Source organism: Typopeltis vanoorti, chromosome 3 (assembly GCF_054136105.1).
Source record: "Typopeltis vanoorti isolate ZY-2024b chromosome 3, IOZ_Tvanoo_1.0, whole genome shotgun sequence".
Classification (NCBI taxonomy): domain Eukaryota; kingdom Metazoa; phylum Arthropoda; class Arachnida; order Uropygi; family Thelyphonidae; genus Typopeltis; species Typopeltis vanoorti.
Window position 1 is genome coordinate 127,931,361 of NC_143551.1, and position 13,971 is coordinate 127,945,331.

The 13,971-nt window shown below is 37.3% G+C and overlaps 1 protein-coding gene across 3 annotated transcripts in view; it reads left to right on the forward strand.

Moving 5' to 3' along the window:
• Positions 1-1,342: 1,342 nt before the first annotated feature.
• Positions 1,343-13,971, forward strand: part of betaggt-I (geranylgeranyl transferase type-1 subunit beta) — a 174,833-nt gene continuing 162,204 nt past the window's right edge. For 2 of the 3 annotated variants that reach the window (XM_090415981.1, XM_090415983.1), the window contains exon 1: positions 1,343-1,478. In XM_090415981.1, coding sequence (XP_090272107.1) covers positions 1,369-1,478 — 110 coding nt within the window. In that variant the 5' untranslated portion in view covers positions 1,343-1,368. The remainder of the gene's footprint in view (positions 1,479-13,971) is intronic. The other variant, XM_090415982.1, reaches the window with a different exon arrangement.

A 13,971-nucleotide genomic window follows, 5' to 3' on the forward strand; every position in this document is an offset into this window, starting at 1 on the left:
TGGAGAACGTCATTAGGAATAATATTCTTCACTACCTCAAGATCCGTCAATTGATTAGCAATCGGAAATGTTTATTCTGCCATTCTCCTTCTACAGCAGACTACCTTGGTAACCTTACCTATTAGAACCTATTACAGTATTTTTTCTGGGGATCTGTCATTATGGAATGAGAAATGTTGCTAAAATGCACCATCATTTGTTAATGTATTTTAGTGTTTGCCCTCTAAACATTTCTGTTATACAATCATACGCACATGATTTGATTATGGTGCAACCAAGTTGAACTCTATATATTGTCAATATTTCCAGGCATCCTGATTTTGCAGGTACTGGTTATTTTCTCATTTCAAGGAATATTATTATGTGGAATAGAATACATTCAAATAAGGGAGGTGATTAATTGAACTAAATTACGTGCAATAGAATGCCATAATTCACTAATCAATCAAGATTTTATATAGTGAATGATAGAGTTACCTTTTCATATCTCCTATAACAAAAATTTTAAAAATGTAGTGATTCTGCTCAATAAGTCAAAATTATTATTATTATTATTATTATTATTATTATTATTATTATTATTACGGAACACCTCCAGGGAGTCCAAAGACTCATGGAGGGAGTGCACCTATTCTACAACTCTGTCTCCACCACTCAATCCACCAACTACAACAAGCCGCAACTACCATCATCAACACCAACGCTATCTACCGCCCATCATCACCACTCGTATTTTCACAGACCATCACAAGCATCCATGCCCAAAGCGGGATTCGAACCCTCATCCTTTTGGCTGGAGAGCGGATTTCTACAAATGTAAAAAATATTCATATGTAGATGTAGTTATTCTTAGATACAGCTCGCATTAAAAAAGAATAGGATGGTTAGGTTGGTTCTCTAGAATTAATGTGCATTGGTGAACAGAGACTAAACGAATTCTTTTTCTAGCCTTTAGATTTTGCATTTAAGTGAAACCGAATCCTGAAAGAGAAATTCTAGGTTTAAAACATTAGTGGTAAAAAATTAAACTATGCATACTGATACAGATGCAAGAATCTGGTGCATATGCAAGGAACTATTTATGATTAAGGAAGGTATCGTTGCACGGATGTATTTGCATGCGTGTGGACAGTGTTTGCTTATTGCAATGATGCGCGTATCATTTTATCGGTTAATTAAAAATTGAAACCTTTAAGGCACTAGGGGAATTTTCGATAAAAGATAATTCAATTCATAACATTATTTTTTAACTTCAAGGTAAGACATATGCATTCGAGAAAAGAAATATGAAACGATAGGGAATTATTAAAGGCAATACAGGGAAAAAATTATTCCCGGAAGAGTCTTCAGCACGGGAGTTACTGAAGTATGGCAGCTGTGTTTGATTGTGGCGATTTCAAATGCTCAAAACATGTCAATTTTTTCCGGAGATGTCTTCAGGTACTTCCTCAAAGATTTTCCTCCTTAGATTCAAATAGGTAAATGTTAAAATTTATTACGTTGGATTATTTATTTATTTGTTCATTTTGGAAAATCAGGTTAGGTATTTTTCTTATTGCACGAAGTACTGGTGATAGATATTCGTATTTTATGGTTTGTAGCCCATAAAATTACTAATGAAAGAAGAGATAAATTTTCTGTTTCTAATACGAAGAGTTGTTTATATAAATAGTGTATGCGTGCACCTAGTTTTGGCGTGTGGCGTATCCAGGTATAAAGCAGAGTACTTTCTGATAGGTGAACCTGAAGGATTGAAATGAAAAAAGAAACAAACGGCGCATGAAGGCAAGGTGTGTGTGTGTTGGGGGGAGGGGGTAAGAAAAACAGTCAAATATCCTTAGAAATATTCATAAGGGTATCTCAACCATCACATATTTGAACTAGCATTACTCGTTGCCACAGAAAAACAATACAGTACCAAATGGATAAACATCCAATACTCACAATCTTTAGGACTTTTTTTTTAATTAAAAATTCGCTGGAGTTTTTATTTTCATTGGTTACAGTTCTGAGATGCAGGAACTTTTGATTTTTTATTTATTTTACAATGAAATAAAATCGCTCATTTTTATGTATAATATTGTAGATACATTTTTTTTGTTACATTTCTGTTTGTTTATATTTTATAACCAAAACCATGCATCAGTTTATATTTGCCATAATCACTTATTGCTTTTTGTTTGAGTGAAATGTAAGGCATAAGTTTTGAAAAGCTGATTTTTGCAGACATTAAATACAAAAGTGGTGTTACAAAAAATTTTTGCGTTTTTTTTTTTTTTTTTGAATGTGTTCCTCGATAGCTTCATGGAACAACTTTAAATGTTTTGCGTGGAGGAGTTCTGCCCCATGTTGTCGATTTTGCCACACGATAATTACATAATTGTCTTGCTGTTGAGAATTTTAAACATTCATTTCCTTATCCAGAAATGACACATATCTGAACTCATTCATTTCAACCAAAAGATCAGTTCCATATTACTAGGAAAAAATATCAGCCCATCACGTATTCCCCATCGGACTTCACGTATAAATTATGCACTTGAACATGATGTCTTTCTGGATCTCTACCATACCCACTCTTATCTATCATATCAGAAAGAGTGCAACATGATGTCACTACACATTACAGACTTCCAGAAATAGTGCATATCTGACCTCCTCACAGATTAGTCATATTCTTTATACCAGAGTAGTCTGAATTTTTAGTCACCAGGATGTGAGCCAGTTCACTAAGGAATTTTGAAGCTGAGAAAATATTGGGAGCCAGATAGAGTTGAAAATGTTGGGATTGATTTAAAAGTTGTGAACTGTCAGAATGCGGAATAGGTGGTGTTCGTAAAGTGGAAATTTACCAACCTGAAGGTTGAACATTGAGACCAGTACCTTCTGTATGATAATCAACCAACCATAGTTGATATATGCTTATGTGTGTTTGCCCTTCTCTTATAAATGAAAACTCTATAGCTCCTTGCTCTTTACATAGTGTCTCCTGCAATGTTGGACTGCTGAGCTTCTCTATCATCTTTCTGAGTACCTTATGATTGCTTGGTGTTAGAAATTGAGACTTTTGCTATCAGTGAGATCTTGCATAAATTGGTCATGTGCTTGCCAGTCAATCATAACTACCTTGTGAATGCTCTTAACTTGACTCTTAGTGTGGTAGTTAACAAACTACTGGGCTATTTTATGACTTCTTGGAAATTCAGATTAATGGATCTGGAAACATCATGTTTTAGAGATATAGCCCTTTCTAGTTTAACTTTATTTTTCTTGGCTAAATGGTACCCTGATAGTTCTGAGTGTTGCCCATGTGCCATTCACATTATTCTGGTGCTGCTGACATAGGTTTGTCTTATATAATGCTGTAAGCCATGTGTGACAAGAATGTGCATATCAGTGTTTTATTTTAATCCAATGAGTGTACTTATAGTTCGCCCACCATTTGTAGATCCCTTCTTGGCATTTTGCCAAGAATAGTCGATTCATGCTGAAGGGGAGAAAGACATGAAGGATGTACAAATTGGTTGCCAACATGCGAAATCACATGCTTTCTTGTCTGTCACTGTACTAGTACTAGCTTGATTTTTGTTGTCGCTTTTTTGCGTTATTTTTTTATTATTAATTTGTATGATGGATCCGGTACACTCAAAAAGTTCTGTTGTTAAACGCTTCAGTAGCTCTTGCAAAAGAATATTGAATAATGTGCTGACATTCTGCTAAAAAGAATCATCAGAAGGCCATCTTCTTGTTCCCCTTTCTCAAGTCATAAAACATGCAAGTGCAATTGCGGGCGTATCGGGGTCGACTGTTAAAAGAATTCGTAGGAATCAAAAGGTGAAGGTAAGCCAAAATTTAAATCTCATAAAAAAAAACCGCCAGAGAAAGAAAAACCGTCGAAACCGTAGCTTTGAATGATTTTGATGTAGACGTTATAAGAAGGTTATGAGAAGACCTATTCACGAATTTTACGTGGTCAAGAAAAGAGTGCTAACTGTTTTCGGAAATCGATTCCTAAGGGTGCAATTAGCCAAAGGCTAATTTGCACCCTCATTTGAAATTATTGGCGTGCTCTGCCCTAGCGAAATTTGGAACTGCAGGAACATGTGGAGCATGCATATACAGGAAAACCTCGTTTAATGTGAATTCGATATGCATGATAATCAATTGCACGACTGAGTGAAATGATGCTATTTCTCGTTTTTAAGTGAGTGATTAATCAGTCAACGCAATTTTTTACGTTATACAAAATTTTTTTATCACCAATCAGCAGTGAGCAGAAAATCTGGAAGTCATTAAGAGACATGAAAGTGACACTAGTAATACAATGATTGTGTAATACCTGGGATACTGAGAGTCTACAGTTTAGGCTATATTAAATAAGTGCAAAGAATACAAATAACAAGGAAAAGTTGCTACCTCTTCTTTAAGCATGCAGAGCACCCAAAATAGAAGCCATTTAATGATCAAGATGGAGCATCTGGATTGAGGATCGTAACCAAAAAAGAATACCTCTTAGTACAATGCATATTCAGGAAAAAGCTCTCAATATTTTATCCTCATTGAAAAAGACCAAATTTCAAGAAGAATTTGAAAGCTTTACTGCGAGTTTAGGATGGTTTGTTCATTTTAAAAATTGAACTGGACTGCATAATGTAGGAAATCTGCTAGTGCCGATAAAGATTCTGCAGCCAAGTTTTCTGAAGAATTGCAAAGCATAATTCAGGAGGGTGACTATGATGATTGGCAAATATTCAAGGTCAATGAAATTGGTTTCTTTTGGAAGCATATACCAACAAAACTTTCCCTTGCTAATACTGAAGCAAATCAAAGGATACAAAGTATCTAAAAATTGTCTTATGATTTATTAGGAGGCAATGCAGAAGGCAACATATTAAACTCAAGCCTATGTTAGTTTATTGTGTGCAGAATTCAAGATCTAACATTATTGAAGAAATCAGCACAATTGGAAAAGAACTTGGATTTAATAAACTGGATAATGAAGATGTGAGAAACTTGCTTGATTCCCATTCGGAACAATTAAACGAGAATGATCTCCTTCAACTAGAAAAACACCGGGAATATGAAGAAGATAAGAAATGCAAAAAGAAGAGAATGTTATTGCTAAGAAGCAACTGCAAAAGAACGTGAGCTAGTTTTCAATCACATTAAGTATGCTAATGAAATTTTGTTTGATGCTGATCCTGATATGGAACTAAGCTTTGAAGTCTGCCGAATTCTTAATTAATTAAGAATTATTGCCAGCTATGGCAAATTGCATGGCAAGATGAAAAAGTCAAGCACTATTTAAACATTTTTACTTTATTTCTTTGTAAAAAGGTAGCTCAATCAAATGCTTAGACATTAAATAAAAATTTATGCAATTGATTTTTATTAACATTAATGATTTTATTTTCTAATACAGCTCGCACTGTAATTTTTTTCCCAAATTGATGCTAACTGATGGATGAATTATAATTATTCCTATTGTTTATTGTATTCACTTAACAAAATTTCGCTTAGCGCACATTAATTAATGGATTAATTAATCACATTAAGCGAGGTTTTCCTGTACTCCCATCAGAACTAGCCAGGAACTCTCAATCATATGAGACTGCATTTCTGAAACATCTCAATGGCTGTGTTGGGAATAGACATCATTTTGAACATCTGCTATGAAGTAAGTTCACCTTACACTATATATATCACTTCTGCATTAACCATGTAAAATCTACATCCCCAGCATTAAGCATCTCTGTTTTGTTACTGTCTTGTTGTCACTCTGCACTAAACTGTCACTTCTTGTTTCTGGAACCTCTTCACATTTCTTCAAAACAGTGAAAATCAACTGATCATATTTTCGTATAATAATCTGTGTGACTTGAATTAATGCCTTGTACAGTTGTACAATCACCTCATTTTCTCTGCTAGTCACTATGCTCCTTATTATTACAGCAACTTGTTTGTGTGGTTTTCACAGCACGTGCAGCATGCTCTCAGAACATCATGCCTTTGTTTACCATCACTCACTTTTAGATATTGCACTTCATCCCCCTCCGAAAGCACAGTTCCACCAATATGGATACGCAACTTTATACTCTTCACTCTAAAGTGCAGTGCCATATGCTTATTAATATTAAAATGGCAACTCCATTCATTGGTACAAAGCCTTTTTGAATCTTGTTAAAGGGATTTGACATCATATCAGGCTTTTCATCTTTACATCATCTGCAAACAACTGAATATCTCCTATCAATCTACATGAAATATCATAGACACTTAAATTAAATGCTAGCACCAAAGAGCAACTTTGTAGTATATTACTGATTATTTTTCTTTTATGGACACTGCTCTCCCAAACACAGCTTGTTGGTGCTGTTCAGTCTTCTATCCATCTGACCAGTTTCATCTTCCTTAGCTTGCCATCTGGTAATCTTTTAAATGCCTTTGAGGTCCAGGAATATCGATTATGTGAGGGTCTCCCTTATCCAGTACATTATCACTTTTTACCATAAAATGCAAGTCGATTGCTAAAGCAAGATCATCCTTTTAAAAATCTATGTGGACCATTATAAACTGATAGAGGTTGTCTATCAGTCCAACCTCTCTTATTTTAACCATTCAATATATACAGGCATACCCGTGTCATACAACACATTAGGTTCCAGCCAATGTTGTATAGTGGCAGTTCTCAACCCTATGCCCATGGTCACAAATGTGCCTGCTAATTATTAAATAAGAAAAAATAAATTAAAACTGGAAAATATAAGTCTTATCCTAGTAATAATAATTATGAAATCGTAAAAAATGTTAACATTTATGTTTATATTATGAACATTTTGTAATTCCTCTTCCTTTGAGTGTGAGTGTTACCAGTGCCAATTTTGTGTGTACGTTTTATGTGTTTAGCCTACTGGCAACCATGTGCTTGAGGGATGTGTCACCGCTTCACCAATGTTGTGCACATTTTAACCATATATTGTTTTCTCATGTTTGAAACTTTTGCCCCAAAATGTGTAATCCAAATAAAAAAAACAACGAACCTATAAATTCAATGATTGGGAAGAAGACTATTGTTTTTTTCCAGAGTAAACGAAAATGTTTTTGCTTATTGTGCGATGGTTTAATTTAGTTGTAATATAATAAAATTAGTTTAATCCTTTATCCAAGTGTGAGCAAACAAAGTTTGTGCCTGAAAGTATCTTCAGGACTGGGTTAAGGTGGTACAACACCAGGGCAACTCGTTGCAAAGGCGGAGCAAGATACCAGCACTCCTATCTCAGTATCTCCTATAATGCAAAACACATCTCCTTGCGGATATGTCTAATGTTATGCATTAAGGGAAGGGCCACTACCCAGACTAGTTTCGACCTTTATTGAGGTAGAATGGGAGTTCATGCCTTTCATCACTGGCCTCTTTAGATTTAAAAAAAAAGTTGTGCTGAGAGTCAGCTTGATAGTGAGAGAGGAGGAGAAAAGATAGAGTGGATAGTAGTAGATACTTAAAAGAAGCCTCAGTCGATCTACTTGGCCTGCCTTAAATGTCAGCACCAAGCAGATCTCCGACATTATCTCCCTCCATCCATTCTTTTCAGCTTTCCCCGGTCAGTCACCTCTTCAGGTGTCTGCCTGAGGAAAGTGGGGAAAAACAAATGAAAGAAACACCACATGAAAAAGAGGAACTAGTAAATAACATTAAAAATTACATATAACAATTTGTAAGAAACTAGGTAAATTCTGAAATTTCAACCTGAATGACCAGTTTAATACTAAGAAGAGCGGGAGCAGAGCCTGGCCTGGGTGATGCAGCCCACAAGGAGCTGCACCGCCTCGGTGTAAGCCTTCGCAGCCCAGGTTCTCAGGATACCCCCTCCTGTGTGGAATAGACATAGACCTTTTTTACAACAAAAATTCTAATCTGAAAGAGGACAAAAAGAAGAAAAAACAAACCAGAATTTTTTTTTATTTTTTATTTATTTTATTTATTTTTTTTTTTCGCTCTGGCAGATCGATACTAGGAGTCGACTGACTTGTTAGGCGAGGTTTAAATCCTCCTGCTGTCTATTGTTGTGGGTTTTAATGATGAGATCTGCTAATTTGTCTCCACGGACGTGGTTTAGCATGTAGAGGCCTCTATGCAGTGCTAGTCCCACGTCGTCCTCTGCATCGATAAGACCAATGATCTTTTCAGGAGTGATTTCATCTATATTATCGACAAACATGTCGTTCCATTCTGCACTGACGACTCTTGGCCCATTTTGTCCTGTGAGTATCAGTTGAATGTCTCCGAATGTTTCTATTGCTTTTCGTAGTCTCGCTGCCTCCTCGGGGAATGTTCTGAAGTTGACTTTATATTTCCAACTTGTGCTGGACTTCCTTGTTTCGATTTTTTAATATTTACTTCTTCAGGGCTGGCTGGCCTCTTTTGTGTGGTTTCTGCATTGTTGATTTCCATATCTACTGCCTCCGTGTCCTCGTCTATTGTGACTCAGTGATAGTTCCATTTTGTTGGTGCTGCTGGTTATTTTCGGTTGCTACGTCTGTAGTGGCGGTTTGATCGGTGGCCAGTTCCTCCTGCCCTTCATCTCTCCTGGTTGCAGGCTTCTCCACTGGTGTACTTGGCAGTGTTTCGGAGGTGGCGGCATGATTCTTTGTTGTTCCCTCATGTGCGGCCTTCAGGGTGGGGAACTCATTCGGTTCTGCGCCAATAACATTTTGGGCTGTTGTTTCCGTGTTGGGCGTAATAGTGCCTCCCAATTTTTCAGCCAGATTTCTGTCCGGACAGGTGTCCATTTTATGGCTCTTAATGCCGCATTTTAGGCATGCCGATTGGCACTGTGCTAGTGTATGACCCGCTGTTAGGCAGTTCTTACACTTTAACTTCGGGCACTGGGCCCCGAGATGAGTCAGGGCTCCACATTTAAAACATTGCCTCTTCACTCCCGGGTAACTCACCATTACCCTGGCCAATCTGATCATTACAAAATTTGGAACTTCTGTTTTCATCGTTAACGAGAACGTGACTTCCCCCGACATCCATTCAGGGTAGTCAGCGTCTTTGCCTACTTGGACATCTCGTACGGTTCCCCATTTCGAAAAGACTTGATTAATTATGTCGTTGCCTCCTTCTAGGTATTCCAGAGGGAATCGCTCTATTCTCATCTTTTTAGAGATGCTACCAACGACAAAAGGATGGCAAAGTTTCCCTTGACACTCAACCCCTTTGAGTAGTTTCTCCCTTGTTGTTGTATTTTTACAAACTACTTGATATCTGCCACCCCCATAGGGGGTAAAGCCAGAAATATTATCTGCCCCTACGCAGTCAATTAGCGCTTTCGCAAACGTCCTCTTGTGTACACTTGTGTCGATTTCAAACCCGAGGGTTCTTACTCTCGGTAGAGCCGAAGACATACTTCAAAAAAAAAGGGAAGAGTAGACCCTTGTACGATCCGAGTCTACAAAAGGACAGACCTGTAGAAAAGGCCAAGCTTCCCTGTTTGCAGATAAGAAAAACCTGTTAAACTTAGGTACAGGGGGAACACAAAGAACCAAAGAAGAAAAAAAAGACAAAGGGTTCTTACCAAGGCAGCAGGACTGTAATAGGAGCTCTCTCTCAGGGTCTGGAAACTGGAATCCAAGGCTGGGATACTTTCACTGCAGAGCTGGAACATGGAGCTTTCTCTCGGGGCCGCTAAATCAGGTCTCTTCAGTGGGAGCCAGGCCCAAGTAGAGATACCAGGCAGAAGCATTAGTAGGTCATCTCTACCTATAGGAGTTGCCAAATGGTGTGCCACCCTTTTTTTAATAAATTACTCTGGATTTAGAGAAAGATGTTGAAAGTTAATTTTTCGCTTGGTTAGAGTATAATAAAATTAGTTTAATCCTTTATCCAGGTGTGAGCAAACAAAGTTTGCGCCTGAAAGTATCTTCAGGACTGGGTTAAGGTGGTACAACACCATGGCAGCTCGTTGCAAAGGTGGAGCAAGCTACCAACACTCCTATCTTAGTTGTAATAAATGTTACATTTGTATTTAATCTACTTTCATTGTTAGTTAATTTGTTAATTGTTATCATTTGATAAGCAAGTATAAATTTTCATAGAAAAAAATACTGGTGCCCACCACTCTCTTCCCAATCTCGAATGCATCTGTGACCACAACCAGGTTGAGAACCCCCTGTTGTATAGTAATAATATTTTTAAATAGTCATATATAGGTAACTGGTAATTAATTTATGGAATTAACAACGCATATAAAGTATATTAATTAAAGATAACTTTAATGAATCACTTCTATATACACCAGTACAGCCGCTCTGGGCTGGCAGACCATGCCTTAGATACCCACCATAAAATTCGTTGGAAGAAAACAAAAATAATCCATCGCAGCAAGTTGAATTACGAAAGATTATTCAAAGAATCTTCAGCAGCTCTAAAAAAACGTTCCTAACCTCAACAAATTTGGGTGCATGAAACTGCCCCAAATATGGAAGACTTTCATTATGAGAACTTCAGCCCAACTGCCAAGACTACCAAATTAGCCTGCAAGAGGGCACCATTAGGACTTTAGGAACAAAATTAGTTTTTTCTTACTTTCTTCCTCATTTGCTTTGTTAGTTCCTTAGTGCACATACCATATCTTTATGTTTCTGAAGATGGCAATGTGACATTGCTGAAATATAGAAGTGATTCATTAAAGTTATCTTTAATTAATATACTTTATATGCGTTGTTAATTCCGTAAATTAATTACCATTTATGTCTAACCAACGTATAAGTCTTACTACTAGAGTCATATATAAGGATGTATTTATATTTGTATTTATTCTACTTTCATTGTTAGTTAATTTGTTAATTGTTATTATTTGATATGATAAGCAAGTATAAATTTTCATAGAAAAAATATTGGTGTCCACCACTCTCTTCCCAATATCGAATGCATCTGTGACCACAACCAGGTTGAGAACCCCCTATTGTATAGTAATGATATTTTTAAATAGTCGTATATGTGTAACTGACATAAATAAAGTATCTGTTTACATCAGTTATGCAAACAAAAACTTTAGAGTAATTTTTGCAAATGAAAAATTTTTGCTGAAATGGAGTTTTTCCATTGCAGCAGTAAGATTGTCACATTTACAGACAATGGTAGTATTACTTGCAGCATTTTCACTTCACTAAGAAATTTGTTTTTAACAACTATAACAGTTGTGTGAGGTAAGTTTGGCCTATAGCCTATCTTGGTGTTCGATACACAGTCATCACTAAATTTAATCATTTTAATCTTAACTGATAATGGCTGACTAGTGTCCTTGGTAAATGTGGCGGTCGAGTTAAGCTAGTCTAGAAAACGTGTTTTTAAAGTTAAATATAGTGTGGCTTTTTGTCACAAATTGTGCTAAAATTGTGCATCGGTTAGAAACAAGTGTCCTTCAGTGGTATTATTGTTTAGAACTGTGTTGTATATATTGTGTTTTCACTGCCGTTTGTTTCACTATATCAACGTGTAAAGATGGCGTCCAACAAGAAACATACGTCAGCGGCGCGCAGGACTTCTACTACTACACGAAAGGCTGGCTCAGCGTTAGATTTTTCGCAATGGATGCGTTGCGGAAACTGCTACATGTATGCACCGAAAAATGTGAAGGATCTGTGGTCGGTCTGGCAAAATGAAAAGAAAGAAAATGTCGACGTATGTGAGAAGTGTCGGGATAGGCTGGAGCGTTTAGGAATGGAAGCTGACATCGGGACCGTAGGGGAAGAACTTCGGCGGGAGTTTATGAAAATGAAAAATGACCTTCATCTTCTTCATGAGGAAGTGGAAGTGATCGGTAAGGAGATACTGGAAGTTAAAGCTGAGTTTAATGTGTTAAACAGAGAAATTAGGACTATAGAGATTACTTTAGCTGAAGTAACTAGAACAGGATTACATATGGGTGAGTCTTTGGTGAATGATTCAGTAATAAATAGTATGGGAGTGATTGGGAGTCAACATAATAAAACCACAAGTGGCCAAGAAGAAATGAGATGTAGTGAGAGTGGGGGGGTAAGTAATAGAGAGTTGAGTAATGAAGCTGGGAGAGTCATGCTGAATAGTGTAGAGAATGAGTCCATGAGTGTGAACTTGAATGAAGTTAATAGTGGTAAAATATATGGTGATTCTATGATTAAGGGTATGGAGAGTGGTATGCATGAGGAGTGCTTGGCTGATGGTACAATAGAAAGAGTGGCTTTAGCAATAAAGAGAGGGCATGAAACAGACAAGATGATAGTTATGGTGGGTACGAATGACCTGAGAGGTAGTATAAATCGGGTAGGAAAAGATTTAAGAACATTATTAGATATCGTGAAGAGCAAAAGTGTCAATGGGAGAATAGTGTGTGTGCTGCCTCGTTTTGACAATTACGAGTTAAGTAGACGAGCAATGATAATGAATGATATGATTGCAAGAATGTGCAGAAAAAGAGGTCTGGAGTTTGTTGATGTTTGGAGTGTGTTTGAAGGAAAAAGGCAGTTGTATGCTAGAGATGGACTGCATCTTAACATGGAAGGACATAAGAGATTGAAGAAGTTATTGTTTTCTGAACAGGTTGAAGTTATTGGGCAGGGAAACTAATATTGAAAAGGTTGAGTGTAAGAGAGAGAAACATTAGCACTGATTGTGTATTTATTGATCCTTATAGGCAGAATAAATTGCAGAAGAGAGGGGAAAAAAATCGGCATAGGACTACGGTAGTTAGTGACTTATATATCAGTTCTAAAGCCGGTGCAAGATCTAGAGGGAATCTGCAATTTTTGTATACCAATGCTAGAAGCATTAGAAATAAGAGAGAAGAATTTTTGGCATTAGTCAGTGAAATCTCACCAAAAGTTGTAGGCATTAGTGAAACTTGGCTGTCAGCAGAAGATGTGGTCACTGGAATTGAATGTGATGGGTACAGTATTTTCAGGGAGGATAGAGAAGATAGAACAGGAGGAGGAGTACTGTTGATGATAGCTGATGTGTTGCAGCCAAAGAAAGTAGTATATCATGATGATAGACATGTGAAGGAGAGTTCATTTGAGGCAGTCTGGTGCGAAATAGTGACCAACGCAACCAAATATACAGTTGGATGCTGCTATAGGCCAGGGAGTACGGGGGGAGATATTGAATTCATGCATCAGCAACTTAGTGCAATGAGTGAAGGCTTAGTGATTATTATGGGGGATTTTAATTATGGTGATATCAATTGGAAGGAGGAAATATCACGTAGCAAAAAGGAAATGGAGTTCATACATCTGCTACGAGATAATTACTTGAAACAGCACGTAACTGAAGGGACACGTGGTGTGAGAGTGTTGGACCTGGTTATTGGTTCAGAGGTTATATGCATAAGTAAGGTGACCTCGTTACCTCCAGTTGGTGAAAGCGATCATGTGGTATTGACTTGGGAGGTTGCAAAATCTGTGGATTTTTCTATTAAGAAGGGGTATGTACGAAACTACAGGTTAGGCAATTATAACAAGCTTCGGAGTGAGCTTACAGCCATCCCATGGCAGAACATATTGCAAGGGAAAGATGTTAGCAGTGCTTGGGATAAAATCAGCGGGTATCTGAGGAAAGCAATATCAGATTGTGTCCCCATGGTCAGGAGGTCAAACAAGGCAGGCATTAGATGGATGAGCAGTAGTATCAAGCTTGAACTACAAAAAAAGAAAATGTTATGGAGAATTTACAAGGAGAAGGGCGATCAGGACACCCATGAGCAGTACAAGGCTCAAGCTAGGAAGGTTACCAGCATAGTAAGAAAAGCTAAATCAGATTATGAGAAGACCTTAGCCAAAGAGATCAAGGGTAATCCCAAAGAGTTCTTCCGCTATGTGGCAAGTAAGAGGAAGAATGACTTCGGAAGGATAACCTTAGTGGGTGCTGATGGTATTGAGGTGACAAAATCAGATGTAATAGTCGAGTTACTGAGTGATCACTTCTCAAAAGTC